Source organism: Chanodichthys erythropterus, chromosome 3, assembly GCF_024489055.1.
Source record: "Chanodichthys erythropterus isolate Z2021 chromosome 3, ASM2448905v1, whole genome shotgun sequence".
Taxonomy (NCBI): Eukaryota; Metazoa; Chordata; class Actinopteri; order Cypriniformes; family Xenocyprididae; genus Chanodichthys; species Chanodichthys erythropterus.
Genome location: NC_090223.1, coordinates 47,253,813 through 47,274,119, shown reverse-complemented (window position 1 = coordinate 47,274,119; position 20,307 = coordinate 47,253,813). Strand labels below are relative to the sequence as shown.

At 37.6% G+C, this 20,307-nt stretch overlaps 3 protein-coding genes across 3 annotated transcripts; all 3 read left to right on the top strand.

The window, feature by feature from the left end:
- Positions 1-924: 924 nt before the first annotated feature.
- Positions 925-9,981, top strand: ppan (peter pan homolog). Its single transcript, XM_067382567.1, has 12 exons — positions 925-1,073; positions 1,252-1,422; positions 1,508-1,609; positions 3,953-4,003; positions 4,187-4,357; positions 4,520-4,596; positions 4,771-4,878; positions 5,063-5,186; positions 6,066-6,144; positions 6,240-6,369; positions 7,930-8,093; positions 8,177-9,981. Exons 1-12 carry the CDS (start codon positions 1,059-1,061, stop codon positions 8,536-8,538), a joined length of 1,554 nt encoding a protein of 517 aa, XP_067238668.1. The 5' UTR covers positions 925-1,058; the 3' UTR covers positions 8,539-9,981.
- p2ry11 (purinergic receptor P2Y11) lies at positions 8,783-12,721 on the top strand. Its single transcript, XM_067382568.1, has 2 exons — positions 8,783-8,918; positions 10,942-12,721. The coding sequence occupies exon 2, from the start codon at positions 10,964-10,966 to the stop codon at positions 11,858-11,860; it is 897 nt and encodes a 298-aa protein (XP_067238669.1). The 5' UTR covers positions 8,783-8,918; positions 10,942-10,963; the 3' UTR covers positions 11,861-12,721.
- A 2,794-nt stretch (positions 12,722-15,515) lies between these two features.
- eif3g (eukaryotic translation initiation factor 3, subunit G) lies at positions 15,516-20,164 on the top strand. Its single transcript, XM_067376427.1, has 10 exons — positions 15,516-15,625; positions 15,701-15,747; positions 16,482-16,570; positions 16,650-16,709; positions 17,996-18,100; positions 18,257-18,446; positions 18,536-18,643; positions 18,725-18,861; positions 19,138-19,244; positions 20,053-20,164. The coding sequence occupies exons 1-10, from the start codon at positions 15,603-15,605 to the stop codon at positions 20,066-20,068; spliced, it is 882 nt and encodes a 293-aa protein (XP_067232528.1). The 5' UTR covers positions 15,516-15,602; the 3' UTR covers positions 20,069-20,164.
- The last annotated feature ends 143 nt before the right edge of the window (positions 20,165-20,307 follow it).

Below are 20,307 nucleotides of genomic sequence, written 5' to 3'. Positions count from 1 at the left end.
GTTAAACATTTTCAACACTCTCAAATGTATCTAATATGATAAACAGAGCTGCGTTACCTCATACTCATGACTGGAAAAGCAGCGTCGGCGACTGCGGCATAATAAAAGTCCCACTGCTCCAGCGGCCTCGTTCAGCTCCAACAACAAATCCTGCTCTGCTTCATACTACAATAATGTTAATAATCGCATCCATGAACATGTTTTCTTCCTGAGTCCTATCCCTATTGTTTCCACCACCGTCTGATGAGATGAAGACCACATGTTCCAAGATTCCTCACTCAAACTTGGCATCATCAAGCTACGCCTTTGTTTTCAATAGGCCTCTAGCGACCTCAAGCGGACAGAAATCTTACAAACTGCACCTTTAATACTTTGCTAATGATATTTTCTATCCTCTAACCCCACTTTTAAACCTTACTAAGTAGACTAAAATAATGTTTACACAGAAAAAGTGTGAGATGTAAATGATTAGGAGTAAAAAGAAACACTATTAAATTTAGATTAAGATCATAATTCTGACATAATATGCCTATTATATGAATAAAAATGGGTGCACTATCCCTCACTTACTCACCCTCAAGTTGTTCCAAACCTGTGTGAGTTTCTTCTGTTGAACACAAAAGAAGATATTTGGAAAAAAATTGGCAACCAGACACTTGGCAGTAGCCATTGACTTCCATAGTATTTTCTAGTGTCAATGGCTAAGTCAATGGCTACCGTCAACTGTTTGTTAACCAACATTATTTAAAATATCTTCTTTTGTGTTCAACAGAAGAAACTCGTACAGGTTTGGACCTAGCAATTCAGGAACATGTAGTAATTCATCCCATCCAGGAGACGGCGCGTGTGAAATCAAACATCCATCGTCCGCACAGCGTGTAGAACGCTGCTTCTGCGCATGCGCAACCACGCCACATGGTTAGCAGCAGTTCCAGGACTTTCAAGATGGTCGCTAGTTAACAAGACATGTGAGATATTTAAGCTAAGATTTTCGCGTTAAAGTCAGGTTTAGGTTTCCATTCCCGGCTTGAAAAAGTTTTACTGTTTTAAAAAAAAGAATGGGGAAAACAAAGGTATGTGTTTAACTTGTTTCCAGAGGTAACAGTAGACTATGAGACGGCTAGTCCGCCTGTCTTTAATCTGTGCAATGCCTGTAAGTTTCGTTTGCGCAAATGTGATTAGCGTGTTTTCTGTAAGATCATGATTTCAGTGACAGGGAATACGTGTTTGTTACATTTCTGTTTTCATCAGACTAAGAACCAGAAGAAAGCCCGTGAGGCTGCCACCCTTCAGGCGGACGAGTCTTACTCCACTGTGCCGCACACCTTCGTGTTTCACCGTGGACAGATCGGCAAGAATGTGGGTCAGCTGGTGCTGGACATGAGACGAGTCATGGAGCCTTACACTGCCAGATCTTTAAAGGTGCACCTCTCGACTCCTGCTGCTCGACTCTGCGCTCATTTAAAGTCCCGTGAATACACACTGAAACTGTTGACATGTGTTGCAGGTGCGGAAGAAAAACGTCTTGAAAGATTTCGTTGCTGTGGCCGGACCGTTAGGAGTCACGCACTTCTCAATATTTACCAAAACAGAAAATGGTGTAAACATGGTGAGTATATATTGCATTATGACGCCAAAATTCACTTTTTTTGTTTTCTAAAGGCATATTATTAATCTTGTTGTGAACAATTCATCTGTCTATATTTTTATACTCCGTCTTCCAGTGAAATCTCCAAACATTTAGTCAGCTTAAAGGGTTTGTTCACCCAAAAATGAAAATTCTGTCATTAATTACTTGTCGTTCCACAACTGTAAGACCTTCGTTCATCTTCAGAACACAAATTAAGATATTTTTGTTGAAATCTGATTGCTCAGTGAGGCTTGCATTCAAAGCAATGACATTTTCTCTCTCAAGATCCATTAATGTACTAAAGTTATATTTAAAACAGGTCATGTGACTACAGTGGTTCAACCTTAATGTTATGAAGCAATGAGAATACTTTTTGTGTGCCAAAAAACAAAATAATGACTTTTTAACAATATCTAGTGATGGCTGATTTCTTGACGCTTCAGAGCTTTACGAATCAAATCAGTGGATCGTAGCGCCAAAGTCACATGATTTCAGCAGTTTGGCAGATTCATAAGGCTCTGAAGCAGTGTTTTGAAATCGCCACACTAGATATTAAGTCATTTTTTTGGCACACAAAAAGTATTATCGCTTCATAATATTAAGGTTGAACTACTGTAGTCACATGAACTGTTTTAAATATGTCTTTAGTAGCTTTCTGGACACTGAAAGATAGGGCTGCACGATTAATCGCATGCGATTGTCACACGCATTTCGTCAGTAAAGCCGGTTCCCTGATTACCACTAAATCGCCATCACCTGCTTTCAAATGGAGCGGCATTTAATAGACAGAGCCGTAGTTCACTGACAAGCCACGCAATATCGCATTCAATATCGATATGAATCGCCGTCGATAATGAACGCGATATTGCGTGGCTTGTCAGTGAACTACGGCTCGGTCTATTAAATGCCGCTCCATTTGAAAGCAGGTGATGCGCGTGACAATCGCATGCGATAATCGTGCAGCCCTACTGAAAGTCTTAATTATCTTGCTGTCAGTGAAGGCCTCACTGAGCCATCAGATTTCATCAAAAATATCTTAATTTGTGTTCTGAAGATGAACGAAGGTCTTATGGGTGTAAAACGACATGAGGGTGAGTAATAAATTACTGAATTTTCATTTTTGGGTGAACTAACCCTTTAATGTTATGAAGTGACGAGAATACTTTTTGTGCACCAAAAAACAAAATAACAACTTTATTCAACAATATCTAGTAATAGGTGATTTTAAGACACTGCTTTATGAAGCTTCAAAACTTTACGAATTTTGTTTCGAATCAGTGGTTCAGAGCGTGTATCAAACTGCCAAAGTCACATGATTTCAGCAAACAAGGCTTCGTTACATCACAAGTTTTTTGAAACGTTTTGAAATTTCAATGGTTCACAAGCCATCAGATTATATCAAAAATATCTTCATTTGTGTTCTGAAGATGAATGAAGGTCTTACGGGTGTGGAACGACATGAGGGTGAGTAGTTAATGACTGAAATTTAATTTTTTGGTGAATAAACCCTTTAAACTCTGCCCCAATCTTACAACTGACTAAAAGCTTGCATTAAAGGGTTAGTTCACCCAAAATTGAAAATGATCCCATAATTTACTCATCCTCAAGCCATCCTTTCAGCCAAACACATTCAGAGTCATATTAAATAATGTCCTGGCTCTTCCAAGCTTTATAATGGGAGTGAATGGTACTGGAGATTTTGAAGCCTAAAAAAGCACATCCATCCATCATAAAAGTAATCCATACAGCTCTAGGGGATTAAGGCCTTCTGAAGTGAAGCAATGCATTTTTGTAAGAAAAATATCCATACTTACAACTTAAAGGTGCAGCATGTACAACAGCTCAGCACCGTGCTCGTCCCTCCCTTTTGAAGCACTTTTAGAGAAGCTATGGTGGCCGGCACAATACAAAGATGTCGTTGTCTGAGACAGCAGATAACCAGGCAAGCAGTGTGGTTTCTTCTTACTTCTAACAAAGAATGGTCTCTGCTTATAAAAAACAGACTACTACTACTTTGTGCGTATTTAACGTAGTGACAAAGCAAGCTGCCTTTAAAAACACCAACGAACATAGAGACAAAACACAATTTGTAGAGAAGTTTGTCCATTTAGGGTTACTGTAGAAACATGTCGGTGCACAATGACAATTTAACATGGAGGGGGACCTGCGGAGTATGAGATAGAAATGACTTATTGACTTGGTATTATGAGAATAGCTTTAGGGTAAATGTCTTTTTGCCATTTTAAAGTTCATGGATAGATCAACTTCTCAGTCTTTTTGAGATCCAGCCATGTTAACTGAATTGACTTTCTTTCTCCACAGAGGCTTGCACGGCTTCCCAAAGGTCCAACGTTATATTTCAGTGTTGCAAAGGTATGTAAATGCACTATCTTTGGTTTGATTTCTCATATTCAAGGGCACAAATGATGACATTTTAATATTTTGACTGTTGAGTGATGTCTTTTCAAAGTAAACGCACTGATGTGTCTAGTCTAGACTTCGAACGCACTCTTCTTCATTTATTCGTTCTAAAAGTAAATTGTCTCTCTGTTCCAGTACACACTCATCAAAGATGTAGTTTCATCTTTAAAGAGGCACAGGATGCATGATCAGCAGTTTACCCATCATCCTTTGCTAGTGCTGAATAATTTTGGCATAGAGGGCATGCATGTCAAGCTGATGGCCACCATGTTCCAGAACATGTTCCCCTCGATCAACGTACACAAGGTAGGTAGCTCGCTCACAGCTGTGAAACTTTTCTCCACACATGATGCAAGTATAGTCTTCTGATATCTGTGAAGTTTATAAAACCAGCTGATGTTCTTGTCCTCTTAGTGGTGACATATGTAGGCTCATGCTTGTTTTGATCGTTAAACTCTTTTCTTTCAGCTCAACCTCAACTGCATAAAGAGATGTGTGCTGTTAAATTATGATCCAGTGTCTCAGGAGGTGGAGTTTCGTCATTAGTAAGTAGCCTGGATCTGTTTTTTGTAACAAAGTGAATGTGCACATGATGAAAGTTTTAAACATGACTTTCCTGTGATTGTTTTCAAAGTAAACGCACTGATGCACCCTAAAGCGAATGCTCTCTTCTGAGGTTTGTTATGATGTCTCCTAACCCTTTCAATGTCCTTCTGCAGTAGCTTGAAAGTGGTGCCCGTGGGCATGAGTCGAGGGGTGAAAAAGCTCATGCAGGAGAAGTTCCCCAACATGAGCAAGCTGCAGGACATCAGCGAGCTCCTCATGAAGTTAGTCTTCCATGAGCTGGAGATCATTCACTTAATTTGATGCATATGATGAAATGTATTATAATTGATGGAACAGTGATGTTTCAAAGTAAACGCCCTGATGCACCAGCTTCATGCTTATCTTTGTAGTTTAAGTAAGTGGTTTTACAATTCACACTTTCTGTGTTCATTGCACTCTTTTTAGAGGCATCAACCTTTCTGAGAGCGAGGCAGAGCAGGATGGGGATCACAACATCACAGAGCTTCCTCAGGTGTATTCGGGTCGTGGGAACATGGCCGCCCAGCAGAGCGCAGTTCGGTTAACTGAGGTGAGGAAACTCTTGACTTGTGATACCTTAAAGGATAAGTTCATTTAAGAATGAACATTTCCTGATAATTTACTCAGCCCAATGTCATCCAAGATGTTCATGTATTTCTTTCTTCAGTTGGTTTTTGAGAAAAACATTCCAGGATTATTCTCCATATAGTGGACTTCAGGTTGAAGATCCAAAATACAGTTTAAATGCAGCTTCAAAGGGCTCTACATGATCCTAGCTGAGGAATAAGGGACTTATCTAGGGAAACGATCGGTCATTTTATAAAAAAAAAAAAATGTATATACTTAACCACAAATGCTCGTCTTGCACTAGCTCTCTGTGATGCGCAACTCATTAAGTAATCACGTTGGAAAGTTCATGACTGATGAAGGCAGAAGTACTGCAGTAGAGCGAAAAACTTGAAAATCGTCATTGTTTTACCGTTTGACTGTTACATGTGACGTTTCCAACGTAATGTGTGGCAAATCACAGAGCTAGTGCAAGATGAGCATTTGTGGTTTAAAAAGTATATAAACTTTTTTTTATTTTTTTTAGAAAATGATTTTTTTTTGTTTGACAAGACGCTTATTCCTCGTCTGGGATCATGTAGAGCCTTTTGAAGCTGCACTGAAACTGCAATTTGGACCTTCAACCCGTTGAACCCCATTGAAGTCCACTATATGGAGAAAAATCCTGGAATGTTTTTCTCAAAAACCTTAATTTCTTTTCAACTAAAGAAAGACATGAACAACTTGGATGACATGGGGGTGAGTGAATTATCTGGAAATTTTAAACATGAAGTGAACTAATCCTTTAAACGCTGCGTGATTTGGCTGCTCAGTGGGGTTTGGAATGGTTTGTTGACTGAAAAATGATGGGTGTCTGCTACAGATTGGCCCCAGAATGACCCTGCAGCTGGTGAAGATATTAGAAGGCATGGGAGAAGGAAATGTGCTTCATCATTCCATGGGTAAGTATAGCTTTTTGTTAGAGACCATTTAGAAACAAAACCTAGTCATTACTGAACATATCCCTGAACTAATCCAAACTTTGTTCTGTCTGCAGTCTCAAAATCAGAGGAAGAGCTTCAGGAGATGCTGAAGAGGAAAGAAGCCCGTCTGAAAGAGAAAGAAGCGAGGAAAAGAAAACAAGAAGAGAACATTGCACTAAAAAAAGAAAAACGCGATCAGAACAAGTGAGTAGACCATCAATGTACAGCTAAGGTGGTGATGAAAATGTGGTTGGGAACCACTGCTTTAAAGCATCCTTTCCGAAAAGCTGCCTTCTCTGACTTTTTTTAACCCTGGATGTGTTTTGGTTGTTTGGATCAGAAGGTGTAAATGGGGTCTAAAGTGTTTTGAGCTTGTCCACTTTCGGCCACTTCCAGAGGTAGTCGAAAAAGCTTTCGACCGGATTGCTTTCATTGTGTAAACTTTCAATGTGTTCAAATGCGTTACTGACCTAATGCATAAACATTATTGGAAGTGCTAGCCAGACGGGATTTAAACTTTGTCAGCTGAAGACCCAAGTTTGGTTTGAAGATGAGAAAATGTACCAAGCACAATGTTCTCTCACCATTCCTGATTTCTAACACGCACTCACAGCGTTTGGCGCGGTCTTGCAACTGTCAGAGCAGAAATAAAAGCTGCTCCTCTCCGTGTATTTTTCTGCTGTCTCCGGTCACATTCATATGTAAATTGCATGAGATTATTTCTTCCATTAAATCGAAAAATCTGAAAAAGCCCATAAATTTACCAAAACTCATCTTAATACAAGGTGTAAACAGGGCCTCTGATTGGTCGGCTGGCACAGTCTGTTATGATTGGTCAAGCACTCTGATCATGTTTTGGAAACGTAATGGCCTTTACCGTAATTGGGTTGAACAGCTGTAAATAGTATTATATCTATGGTAAATATGGCGTTGGTATTGGAAATCCAGCCCTTTCAGCAAAAAAACAATGTCCCCTCAGCATAGGGATATTACTTAGCCATCGGTTCTTTGTGGATGAGCCAAATCAGCCACTGTTAAGTCGCAGAAATAATGGCAGGACTACAAATTAGGCATTTTAAGCAAGTGTTTTCTGTTGTAAAGATACTGCTTTTGTCGTGTCTTTTTAACTTTGTTGGTCTTTTTACATATGCAAACATCTATATTGCACACTATAAGAAAGGTAAAATAAAAACTAGCATAAAAGTTACACTTTAACTAAAAATGAAACCTTTTGATTCTTGTGAGATGAGCCAGTAAGCAACTATTTAGCAGAATAAAAATAAAAACGACACCAACATCACCTATCCAGTTAAGTCTGACGTCACGAGGCCGCGCTTCCGGGTCCTAACGCTCTATCTCATACCACAAGAAAATAACAAATGGTGCCAATATACATACATGATGTGGTGTAATACTACAAAAAATATATAATTACAACCTTTATCTCCATATCAAAATTCCAGATGGCCAGACAGTGATTCATCTTTTATAAATCATTAAAATTTTAATATCTGTGATGCTGTGAGCACGGAGACTGTTGTGTAACTAAGTATTTAAAATGTTTAACTTTTTTAAATGATTGATATTTAATATGAATAAATAGCGCTCATAAACGGCCGTCGATGGCATTCTCAAATGAAACGAGTCGAGGCTTGGACCCGGAAACGGCGTTCTTTACGTCACGATTTAACAAGCGGATAGCAACACACTCAAAGCATATTTTTTTGATAGTATTTGGTCCTAAAAATATTTAATTTCTTAAAGGAAAAAAAGCTTGGAGGGCATCAAGAGAAGGCGTCAACAGGAAGGGCAGGTGTCCGATGATGAAGTGGAGGATCCTGGGAACCAGGAGGAAAAGCCTCCAGCCGAGGACTCTGAGGATGAAGCGGATTATTACAGACAGGCTGTAGGAGAGGAACCAGATGAAGGTATTGTTTCATACCCAATTTTTCCAAAGTTGTACTGTTATAATTTGCAGTGGTGGTAATTTTGTTCTTTAACTCTATCTCAGACATGTTTCCTGCTGCAAAAAGGAAGCGCGGCCCCGGAAAGTCACAGATACCCTTCAAAAAGAGGAAGCTGTCACCGGGGAAGGGCCCTCCCTTTAAGTCGCCTGACAGGGGAAAGAAAGCTGGCGGGCAGCGGTTTGGGGATAGAAAAACGGTAGAGGGGAGAAACAGATTTAGGAAGAGTGAAGGAGGCAAGAAGTTTGGCAAAAAAGGGGGGAAAGACGAAAGATTTGGAGGACAGAAAAAAGGAGAAACGGGCAAGAAGTTTGGTGGACAGAGAACGTTTAAAGGACGTGCTGTTATGAAACGCCAGAAAGGCACTGGTGGAAAAAAGGACTTCAGACACAAAAAAGGAAAAAGCTGAAGGAAATGAAAATGAGGTTGGACATATCTGAAAGCACTGAACCACAAGGTGGGACTGTTGCTTCACTGATGCGTCATGACTGATGTATGATTTCCACGCAAACATCAGCAATAATCCTGCGTAATGTCAGACTTGTGCCTTGTGTAAATGTTCATAGAGTTGTATCCAGTTACCAATAAATTTTCAAACCGCCAAGCAGCTTTTCTTGGCGTTCTTCATATTCTTTGAAATGTCACTCAAGCATGAGTTTCCTTGTCTGTACTTGCCTGAGTGATTTCACACGTTGCTCTCTATAAATAAGTGCACCCTTTGCATGAGACAGGAAGTTTGACACAGTTCAAGGGAGACTGTCGGCGTATTTAGAAAAGCAGAGATATTTGGTAAGTTTTATCAACTTAATTTTTTTTTTTTTTTAAATGTACAAGATTTAAAGTTTGTACACCATTCCATAGTTAAAAAAAACTGCTGAGGATAATTTAAAACCGAGGCTTGTTTCTGTTGTGGTCCTTGTGTAGAAGTACTCGGTACAAGTATGTACTGGTGTTATTAACATGTGGCAGGTGAATAAATGGTAACTGATATACAACTGTACGTGATGTGGATTTATTGATTTATTTTGTGGTCTTATTTGTTGAAATGGTTGGGTTTTTTTCAGTAAACCCATTGTGAGTTCATAGCCCTTATGTTTCCAAATATGATGAAATGTTATTGAAATCGTTTTATTGAATGAGTTATTGAATTCATTAACTTGTGTATTAAACTAAACATTGTAGCATTAGCCTAAAAACTGAAGCAATGCAGGTGCATTTTCCATTTCATTATCATAAACCGCATGCGGGTGTAAAATCATTTGCAGTGCTGAAAAGGTGTTCAACAGTGCACCGTTTGAGCTGGATTTAGTCAACACTTTAACCGCAGTGACGTCTTTGTTTTCTGTAAAACGTGTATCTTAAGTACATGACTATAAGACTGGAGCAGGTAGTAATTTTTTTTTTTTTTTAATCAATTTAAACTTCATATTGTAAAATGTTGGTGTTGTGTGTTTGTGTAAAAAAAAAAATATATAAATATATATATATATTATAATGATTACACACAACTAGTGGAGTGGTTGTGGAGTGTTAAACTGCTGATTGCTAAACAGTTTTTGGTTGGGTAAAAAAAGATAAAAATCAATAGCGTGGCTAGATAAATGTTTTGAGACCTGCTTGGATTCACACTTCTGTTTTTTTTGGGGGTTTTTTTTGCAAACATCCAAATAACTGGTTTAGGAGTGACAATAACAGTTTTTGGTGTAATTAATTACTAAGTAATGTAATTTCTGTAATTTAATTTTAAAAAGTAAGGGATTACTCTTAATTATGCTGTACTTTAATTACAGTTACTTCTTCATTAAATACTGCATATACTATAGAAGCATTCTATATAAATCAGTAGTTTAATGTTATGTTAAAGGATTAGTTCACTTTCAAATTAAATTTTACTGATAATTTACTCACCCCCATGTCATCGAAGATGTTCATGTCTTTCTTTCTTCAGTCGAAAAGAAATGAAGGTTTTTGATAAAAACATTCCAGGATTTTTCTCCTCATAGTGGACTTCAATGGACACCAAAAGGTTGAAGGTCAAAATTACAGTTTCAGTGCAGCTTCAGAGGGCTTTAAACGACACCAGACGAGGAATAAGGGTCTTATCTAGTGAAAACGATCGGTCATTTTTGAATAAAATACAACTGTATATGCTTTATAAACACAAATTATCGCCTTGCACGTGCTTCCGTATTCTTCAAAAAGCACTTGGAAGGCGATCATTTGTTTATATAAAGCATATACATTTAAATTTTTTTTTAGAAAATGACTGATCGTTTCTCTAGATAAGACCCTTATTCCTCGTCTGGTATCGTTTAAAGCCCTCTGAAGCTGCACTGAAACTGTAATTTTGATCTTCAACAGTTTGATGTCCACTGAAGTCCACTATAAGGAGAATAATCCTGGAATGTTTTCATCAAAAACCTTCATTTCTTTTCGACTGAAGAATGAAAGACATGAACATCTTGGATGACATGGGGGTGAGTAAATGATCAGGAAATTTAATTTGAAAGTGGACTAATCCTTTAAAATGTATGTTTTTAATGTAACCTTTTCCCTTTACACACTTTGGTTGGTTCAAGAACAATTTATTCAATTGTATATTGTTAATTTGAAAGAATTAAAAGTGTAGTTTCATGTCTGTCCTTCTTGTATTGTTCAACTGGTCCAGGTTGATATGGGGTTTAGAAAGCAATTATTAGCTAATAAGTAATTCAATACTTTTTTAGAGAGAGTACTAGCTAGTAATCAATTACTTTTTTAGAGTAACTTACCCAACACTGGACACTACTAACTTTTTATATGTATTTTTTAGGGGTCAGAGAACACCAGAGACAATGAACAACAGTACATACTATTATACATTTCAAAACAAGCTACTTCCCCCCATGTATAGCATTGAGATGTGTGTGGCTCTGCTGGGGAACTTATTTGCCCTGTATCTCCTGATGACCAAAGAGAGGAAGAACTGGCACACCGGAGTAGTGTTCTCCTGTAACCTGGCCATCTGCGACGTTCTTTACGTCCTGACCTTGCCTTTGCTCATCATTTACTATGCCAAAGAGAAGCAATGGACCTTTGGAGATGCTGCATGCAAAATCGAACGCTTCCTCTTCAACTGCAACCTCTACGTCAGTATCTTCTTCATCATGTGCATCAGCGTCAACAGATATCTCGGCATAGTCCACCCCTTCTTCACCCGGAGCTACGTGCGCCCCAAACATGCCAAGATCGCAAGCGTGCTGACGTGGTTCGTCGTGATCATCGCTTTATCGCCAGTCTTCAAATTTGCTGGAATCGAATTTACAGATAACCACACTCTTTGTGTCTCATGCCATGATACAAAAAAACTGAAAGTTTCCCATTTTAGGTACAAGGTGTTTCTTATGGTTGTAGGATGTATGATTCCTTTGGTAGTTACCTTTGCATCTTATTTGGGTGTGATTTGGACCATTCTGAAAAACAAAAACATAACCACACTAGAGAAGAGGAAAGTAGCTCTGTTGGTCGCTCTGGTCTGCGTTCTTTACGCCACCTCATTTGTGCCCTATCACGTTCTGCAGACGTACCATGAGTTTCTGAAGACGAAGAATTTAAAGGTGGGCTGGGTGTATAATTCATATCAAGTGTCAAAAGGTCTGACCACCCTGAACATGTGCTTACATCCGCTTTTGTACATGGCTGTGTTTGACAGCATACGGACAGCTTGCTGTGGAAGGAGCTCAGATGACTAACCTTTATGCTTTTAGTAGGCTATCTTTTGCCACGTGTGGCTTCCTGGATGTCGATTTTCTGTGAATGCGTGTAATCTGTTCTTGTGCGTCTGAAACCTCAAACCACATAGAAATGCGTTATTTTTGTATTTAAAAGCAACAAGAACATTTCTGACTGTAACTCACAATTGCTTGATATGTGTTTGAAGCTGCAAAAAATACCAATTAAAGATATTTAAGAGAAAACTGAAGAATTTGTGAGCAGATGGGGATCAGATGATCTAATTTATTTAGATCCAAAATGTTGATTTTCCCAATAATATATAAACGTATCATAAATAAATATTAGCTCTGAATTGCACAGCAAAGCACTTCTTTTTCAAAATGGTGGCTTTAAAGTGTATCTTAAACTCCAATACTGTTTCAGTCCATTGCAATTTAAAATATAACTTTCACTGTACTTCACAACTATTGTTCAGAAGTAGCCTTCAAGAAAAAACTATGAGAAAACAGAGGAAGAGAGAAATGATCCAGAGAACTAAGACCTAAACTCTAACATTAGTGCCAAAAAGCTGTAATTAACTCAAGTCAACCTTATAAACAGGGAGAACCTGTTGTACCCAATCTACTTCATGCCTTCTGTCATCTGATTGACAATTTATACCTTTTTTTTTAGCAAGTAAAATGCCTTAGTATGAATCTAAAAATGTCTGGTTGTCTTATAATCAGGTTGTGTACATGTAAAATCTTACAATAACTTTTATATTGTTTATATTTTAAGATGAATACTTACTGAAATGAAGCAACTTTGGTTTACTTGATTATCCGTACATCATTTTAAAAAAAAAAAACCCATGTTAAAATGTGAGTATCAAATATGTTCATCTCTCAATCATCATTGTTCATGGTGTTTGTCCTCCAATACAGAACTTTGATCATGAAACTGAGCATTTAAATATATCTTACCAAGATGATATTTTTTTTGTAGATATAGAGTGACAACTGATATTTATCAGTGTTTTTTTTTTCCTCCTCAAGTATTGAGCTCCATATTCTCACTGTATCATACTATATAAATACTTTAAAAAAATGTATGCTCAACAAAAAACATATTGCAAACCATTTTATTTAGATTTTATTGTTTGTCTAAAGGCTCAATAAACTGTTTCATTTCAAATATATAGGGGTGGTTTCCCGGACAGGGTTTAAATTAAGCCAGGATAGGCCTTAATCCAGAATAGTTAATCGTGGTTTAAAAAATGGCTTTCTGAAACACAGATTAAGTTCAGATTACTAAAACCTGGACTATGGAGTCCTGAATTGAAATAAACTAGATGAAATAAATCCAACTGTGCTAATCTGAATTAGCATGAGAGAGGTTGCCTGTAAAACATGGAATGAACCAAAAAAAAAAAAAGCTTAAAATTGCATGGAAAAAGCAAATCCAAGGAAAACAATGGCAGCAGAAAAAGACTGCAATTTCATAAACAACAACAAAAAAACTTTACTAAACAAGAGACAGTTTTTTTTAAAGCAAGCAAAATACATCAGCTGTGAAAAAAGTAGAAATGCCTGGAAATCTGTTTGTAATGAATTCTATTTAAATAGATGAATTCTATATATATATATATATATATATATATATATATATATATATATATATATATATATATATATATATATATATATATATATATATAATCCTATGAATATTAATGCTTTTGTTTTGTCCTTTAGCAACAAACTAAACATAATTATTTACACATGTGATAATTGGTGTTGGCAGTCTAGAAATGGTTTGATAGAAATTGATTTGGTAGGAATGGGCTGGTTTGATCCAAAGCACTATCATGGTGGTTGCTTCATTATATAAAAAAGGCAAATCTTGTTAGCAGGTCCTCAACCCAAGCACAAGCCTGGGTGTGCTCTTTGATGCCAATCTTTCATTTGAAAGTCATGTTTCTAGTATCTGTAAAACCGCCTTCTTCCATCTAAAAAATATATCTAAATTACGACATATGCTCTCAATGACAAATGCGGAACAGTTGGTTCATGCATTCATGACCTCAAGACTAGATTATTGTAACGCTCTACTGGGTGGTTGTTCTGCTCGGCTTTTAAACAAACTACAGTTGGTTCAAAATGCGGCAGCTAGAGTTCTTACTAGAACCAGAAAGTATGACCATATTAGCCCAGTTCTGTCAACATTACATTGGCTCCCTATTAAACATCGTATAGATTTTAAAATCTTGCTACTTACTTATAAAGCTCTAAATGGTTTAGCTCCCCAGTACCTAAGTGAGCTCTTAATGCATTATAGTCCTTCACGTTTATTGCGATCTCAGAATTCAGGCCAGTTGATAATACCCAGAATATCAAAATCAACTGAAGGCGGCAGATCCTTTTCCTATTTAGCACCTAAACTCTGGAACAATCTTCCTAGCATTGTTCGGGAAGCAGACACACTCTGTCAGTTTAAATCTAGACTAAAAACACATCTCTTTGCTCTTGCATACACATAACACATTATCAATACATTAACATTTTTCAAATCCGTTAAAGGATTGTTACGCTGCAATAATTAGGTCGGCCGGAACCGAGAACATTTCCTATAACACTAGATATACCTGTACATCAGAATAAGAATGGCATCTACGCTAATATCTGTCTCTCTGCTTATCCTGAGGTTTGCCGGGTGCTGGATCCAGGCCGTATCCAGATCAGATGGAGAACCTGCGTCTGGACCTGACTACAACGTAGCCCAGGAGACAATGGGCCTAAAGATCCAGTTCTGGCTGCATCTATAATTCAGATTTTTAATCCCCGTATCCGCTTACATATATTTATATATAATCTATTTTTAATCTCTATAATAAAAATGTATAATTCAGATTTTGATCTCCATATGCATTTACATATATTATATATATCTTCCAAGGGGTTTTTTCCCTCCTAGGACTTTTTTCCCAGTGCTAGCACGCTGGGTTTTTCTCCTAGGGGGTTTTTTCCACCCCTGGAAGTCAGCCGACATTGGCTTAATGTAGCACCATCTTGTATATGTTACATATTACCACGCTTGTTTGTACAGTTTATTTTTAACCACTTCCCTTTTTTCTGTGCTTCTAATATGTAAAGCTGCTTTGAAACAATTACCAATTGTAAAAGCGCTATATAAATAAATTTGACTTGACTTGACAAGCTCAACACTTCACCACACAACGGTAATCTCCAAAAAAACATTAACATAACAAAAACTTTTACATAATAGAACATTAAACAGTAAGAGTCTCTCCATATCTTCATCTTTCTAAAAAATAGAAATAATTGTCTTATGATCATTTTCTCTATGATTCTGTACCATTGTTGAAAAAAATATTTTGGGGAGGATGGGGTGTCAAAAATGTTTTATCAATAAAATGTTCCCAAATGAACCAAAAAAATATGTGCAATATTTTTTTTTCATGTGCCATTCAACATGTGTGCAGTAGAGGGTTATGAATTGACTAATGTTCAGTAGTCATTTAATAGCTCGTAAAGTAAAGTAAACCATTGCATATAGATGAAATATAATCTATCTCATTTCTTTGCCTGGAGACCAAAACTAGCTCATTTAAACTGACTTCACTTCACATTCGCAATGATCTCACTCCGGGTCTGACTGCAGTCCTCCGCGCCTACAGGGGTCGCTGTAACGCAGCGCGTCCTCTCATCGACTCCTGTCCCGGGAAACGCTTCCTCTCGAGGCTCAACACAACCCGTAAAGATGCCGTCGATCGAATTTGACGAGTAAGTTTTTCATATCGTTTGTATTCCTTGTTACTGCTGGTTGATAGGCATCTAATGTCTTGTGTTTGTCGACAGTTCAAAGCCGAGCTGGGCTGATCAGGTGGAGGAGGAGGGAGATGAAGGTACGAGGCCGCGGCGCAGCCTGCACGTGTTTAAACAATCTTTCATTAAACTACACTCATTACACGAAGCGATATGAGAACATACTTTAGATACATGTAAACACTCTGCTTAGAGTGACAATTACAGTAAGTGAGCGGGATGTGTGACTGAAGAAGGCAGCTGGTGCTTTAACGTTACTTTACTATATAACATACGATACCACACACACACACTATATTACTTTGTTTAATGCTATACTACACCCATATTATATATACTGTAATGTTATTCTTTGCCATATTGTACAGTACTGTGTATGATCCACTATACTACACTATATCATATCATACTATATCATTTAACATATCAGTAGTGACAACAATTAGACAAATAGAGTAAAAATAGTTTTTTTTGTTGTTGTTGAGAATAATTAAGGCTGAAGTTAGATAACTTATGCAACATGATTTGTGAACATCACATTCACAAAAATTGTATGAATGTATAAAGGAAATCATGTACCTAGTTATTTTCCCCCCACTATTTTAATCATCTTTAGGTTTATTTTAACACTTCATTTGAATATGTGACAATATTAAACTAGCAGTCAATTAATTTAAGGTCATAAAACTGTGTAAAAATAATTCTAGAAGAATTAGACATATACATGCATACTGTGACAGCTTGACCTTCCGTGTGAACTAACCCTAGTCACGCATCTATAACAGATCTGATTACATAAAATATTTTTCAACAGGTTCACTTCCTTCGCCAAAAGAGACCGTCAAAGGTAACATCAAGACTGTCACAGAATACAAGATAGACGAAGATGGCCAGAAGATTAAGGTCAGCAGAGTTTTATATTCTTTATATTCTATAATACTTGTGAAAGCGTTCATATTTACTCTTTCTCCTCCGTGGTCAGATTGTCAGGACGTTCAAAATCGAGACACGGAAGGCCTCCAAAGCAGTTGCCAGGAGGAAGGTACGCCTTAATTCGTCTTTAGTGTATTTATATCTAGGCCTATCATGATCATGAATTTTGTACTGGTGATTAATTGTCAAACAAATAATTATGAACAACAATTTAATTCTGTTTTGTTCATGTTACTTACAGTGTAAGCTGAATACATAGTTTTTTACCTTTTTAAAGTTATATACTAGCCTCATATGATTTACTTAAAGGGTTAGTTCACCCAAAAAATGGAATTTCTGTCATTAATTACTCACCCTCATGTCGTTCCACACCCGTAAGACCTTTGTTCATCTTCAGAACACAAATTAAGATATTTTTGATGAAATCCGATGGCTCAGTGAGGCCTGCATTGACAGCAAAATTATGAACACTTTCAGATGCCCAGAAAGGTATTAAAGACATATTTAAAACAATTCATGTGACTACAGTGGTTCAACCTTAATGTTATGAAGCCTTAATGTTACGAGAATACTTTTTGTGCGCCAAAAAAAACAAAATAACGACTTTTCAACAATATCTATATGGGCTGATTTCAAAACACTGCTTTATGAAGCTTCAAGCTTTACGAATCTTTTGTTTCGAATCAGTGGTTTGGATCGTGTCAAACTGCCAGTCACGCCCCCCAGTGGTGAACCATTGAAATTGCGAAACGCATATCACGTGAAGAAGCCTCGTTTACTGAAATCACGTGACTTTGGCGCTCGGAACCACTGATTCGAAACAAAAGATTCAGGAAGCTTCATAAAGCAGTGTTTTGAACTGTTTTAAATATGTCTTTAGTAGCTTACTTGGCATTGAAAAAGGGAGTGTTATTGCTGTCAATGCAGGCCTCACTGAACCATCGGATTTTATCAAAAATATCTTAATTTGTGTTCTGAAGATGAACAAAGGTCTTACGACATGAGGGTGAGGAATTAATGACAGAATTTTAACAGAACTAACTTAATTAACAGAACTAACCCTTTAAATGCTATGAAAATTAATATTTATAGAATTATTTATAATATATCGTCATTTTTTGGCTAAATTGTGATATCTGCCTTTGAAATATGATCTGGGCAATTATGCTATGAGGCTAACAATAGTGCAGTCTGATTAAACCAACAAACCTTCATTTTGTATGAAGGAAGACTTTAAGGTTTTATAACAATTTTCTTTGTTATTTGGCAAAATGTAATTGAGATTTAAACTGCACAACTAGACGGTTAATCAATAATCATGACAGGCCTATTCATATCTCCATTAAACCTATTGTAACAGATTTTTTTGAGAGACTGATTGTCATTTCCCAACAGAACTGGAAGAAATTTGGCAACTCGGAATTTGATCAACCAGGTCCGAATGTTGCCACCACTACAGTGAGTGATGATGTCTTCATGACCTTCATCTCCAGTAAAGAGGTATGATGGTGATGAACTCACATTTTTTGCACTGATCCATTTTAAGAAACTGTTGTTTCTGAGTACACAAGTGTTTTGTAAGTTCTGACTTTGACGCGTTTCACTTCCTTGTTGTACCGATGCCAACTTGAAGTGATTCTCCCCACTGTTTTACAGGACTTGAATGCTCAAGACCAAGATGAGGACCCCATGAACAAGCTGAAAGGTCAGAAGATCGTGTCTTGCCGTATCTGTAAGGGGGATCACTGGACCACTCGCTGTCCGTACAAGGACACGCTTGGTCCAATGCAGAAGGAACTGGCCGAGCAGTTGGGTCTGTCCACGGGAGAAAAAGAGAAGGCAGCAGGTATGACAACTTCATGTCATGTTAAGCATATTTTGGAAGTCAAATATTCATTTTGTGTTTAATAAAAATATTTTTATTTTGATATCTAGAGCCCGAGCCTGCCCAGCCAGTCCAAAGCAAGACTGGGAAGTATGTTCCCCCCAGCTTGCGGGACGGTGGAACGCGCAGAGGAGAGTCCATGCAGCCTAACCGCAGAGGTGCGTGTTTGACATGCAGATCTCCAACACTGATGTTCTCAGTCGAGAAGACTAATGGTAATTTTGATGTTTTCTCCACAGCTGATGATAACGCTACAATCCGTGTGACCAACCTTTCCGAGGACACCAGGGAGACAGATCTGCAGGAGCTTTTCAGGCCTTTCGGCTCCATCTCTAGGATCTATCTGGCCAAGGACAAGAACACAGGCCAGTCTAAGGTGAGAGATGTGAAACGACAGAATGGATTTTTTTGACAAATGACAAATAAAGCAAAGAGAAGTAAAAGATCTAAGTTGACTCATTTACTCATGAACTTGAAGCTTGATAGTTCACCTAAAAATAAACTGATTTGCTCACACTTGTTTTTATAAAATGACCAATACACTGTAAGAAACATGAAGCACCACATGAGTTATTGATTTAAAAAAGAACTTGTATGCAATAACTCATGCGCTATTCTTCTGATGAAATAACTTCTTCTCCCATCACTCCAGGGCTTTGCCTTCATCAGCTTCCACCGCCGTGAGGACGCAGCCAGAGCCATCGCTGGTGTGTCGGGCTTTGGATACGATCATCTCATTCTCAATGTGGAATGGGCCAAGTGAGTCTTCCAGAAACTCTTATTTTAAGCCTTGATTTCAATATGAGAACTTTTGACCTCCTAACTGAACTCCTTTCCACAAATTGATCAAAGATATAAAAACAGCATAAATAAAAATATCAAGCGCAAACAATAAGTGCAACCATAATCAAAGTAGTCTATCAATATTCAAATAGAGACCAAATTTTTCTTCAAGCGTGATACAGAGCTGAGAGATGCTTACAACTACACCGCCCAGCCAAAGATAGCTTTCAGATTGGGAGATATGTGCATGCATCAGAGAGACGCTTTCAAAAACTGTTAGTGAACATCTCGACACCATCCGCACTTGCTGAGATTTAGATAGCATCGGCTCATGGTGATATGGATGTTTGCACCAGCTCTGCAATTCAAGCCCCATCACGTTTATTTATCTACCGCTTTATACCATATATTCCTTTGAAGCCTGCAGCTTTACAGTATCAAACATGAATACTATAAAGCTGCTCTCCAGTGTGTTCATGTTTTTATTCGCATCTGACCTCGACGGACTGAACAGATGAACCGGAAGAGATTTCCAAGTCAAAAAAGGTGGAGCCTCAGAGCCACACCCTCCCTTTTTTTTTTTGTAATTGCCATGGATCAATGGTACTTTTAGGGTGTTTAACAGCCGGAGTGAACATTTACAAGATAGTTTGTTTTGGCAAGCTGTTTCAAACTCTTGATGTGACGTCACTCGTTTGAAGTAAATCAGGGCTTTTAGAGTCTAAATCATGCAGAAGATATGTTTTTTTATCTGATCTAATCATGTTTTTCTTTGTCTTTCCAGACCCTCCAACAACTGAGAGAGTTCCATAAATATTCCAGGAGATCAGAGCTGTTCTCCCAATTGTACAAGGCAGTGATGCAAATAAATGCAAATTATAAAACATCTAGTTCTCTGTTTTACTGTGTGGTTATGTTCCTTAATCTGTCTTTGATTAGACAGGTAATATTAATGTACATTTGTCACGCTCCCTAACAGGCCACACATTCACCTTTATTTAAAATGGAAGATTAGCAAGTAAGCATAATTTATTAACAT

Bases quoted from the DNA above. Each gene is read 5' to 3' on its own strand.
- ppan (XM_067382567.1), top strand. The intron at 1,610-3,952 runs GTGAGTATATAT...CTTTCTCCACAG, and splicing joins CAGAAAATGGTGTAAACATG to AGGCTTGCACGGCTTCCCAA. The intron at 4,358-4,519 runs GTAGGTAGCTCG...CTTTTCTTTCAG, and splicing joins CCTCGATCAACGTACACAAG to CTCAACCTCAACTGCATAAA.
- p2ry11 (XM_067382568.1), top strand. From the start codon at position 10,964: ATGAACAACAGTACATACTATTATACATTTCAAAACAAGCTACTTCCC.
- eif3g (XM_067376427.1), top strand. From the start codon at position 15,603: ATGCCGTCGATCGAATTTGACGA. The intron at 15,748-16,481 runs GTACGAGGCCGC...ATTTTTCAACAG, and splicing joins GGAGGAGGAGGGAGATGAAG to GTTCACTTCCTTCGCCAAAA. The intron at 18,101-18,256 runs GTATGATGGTGA...ACTGTTTTACAG, and splicing joins CCTTCATCTCCAGTAAAGAG to GACTTGAATGCTCAAGACCA.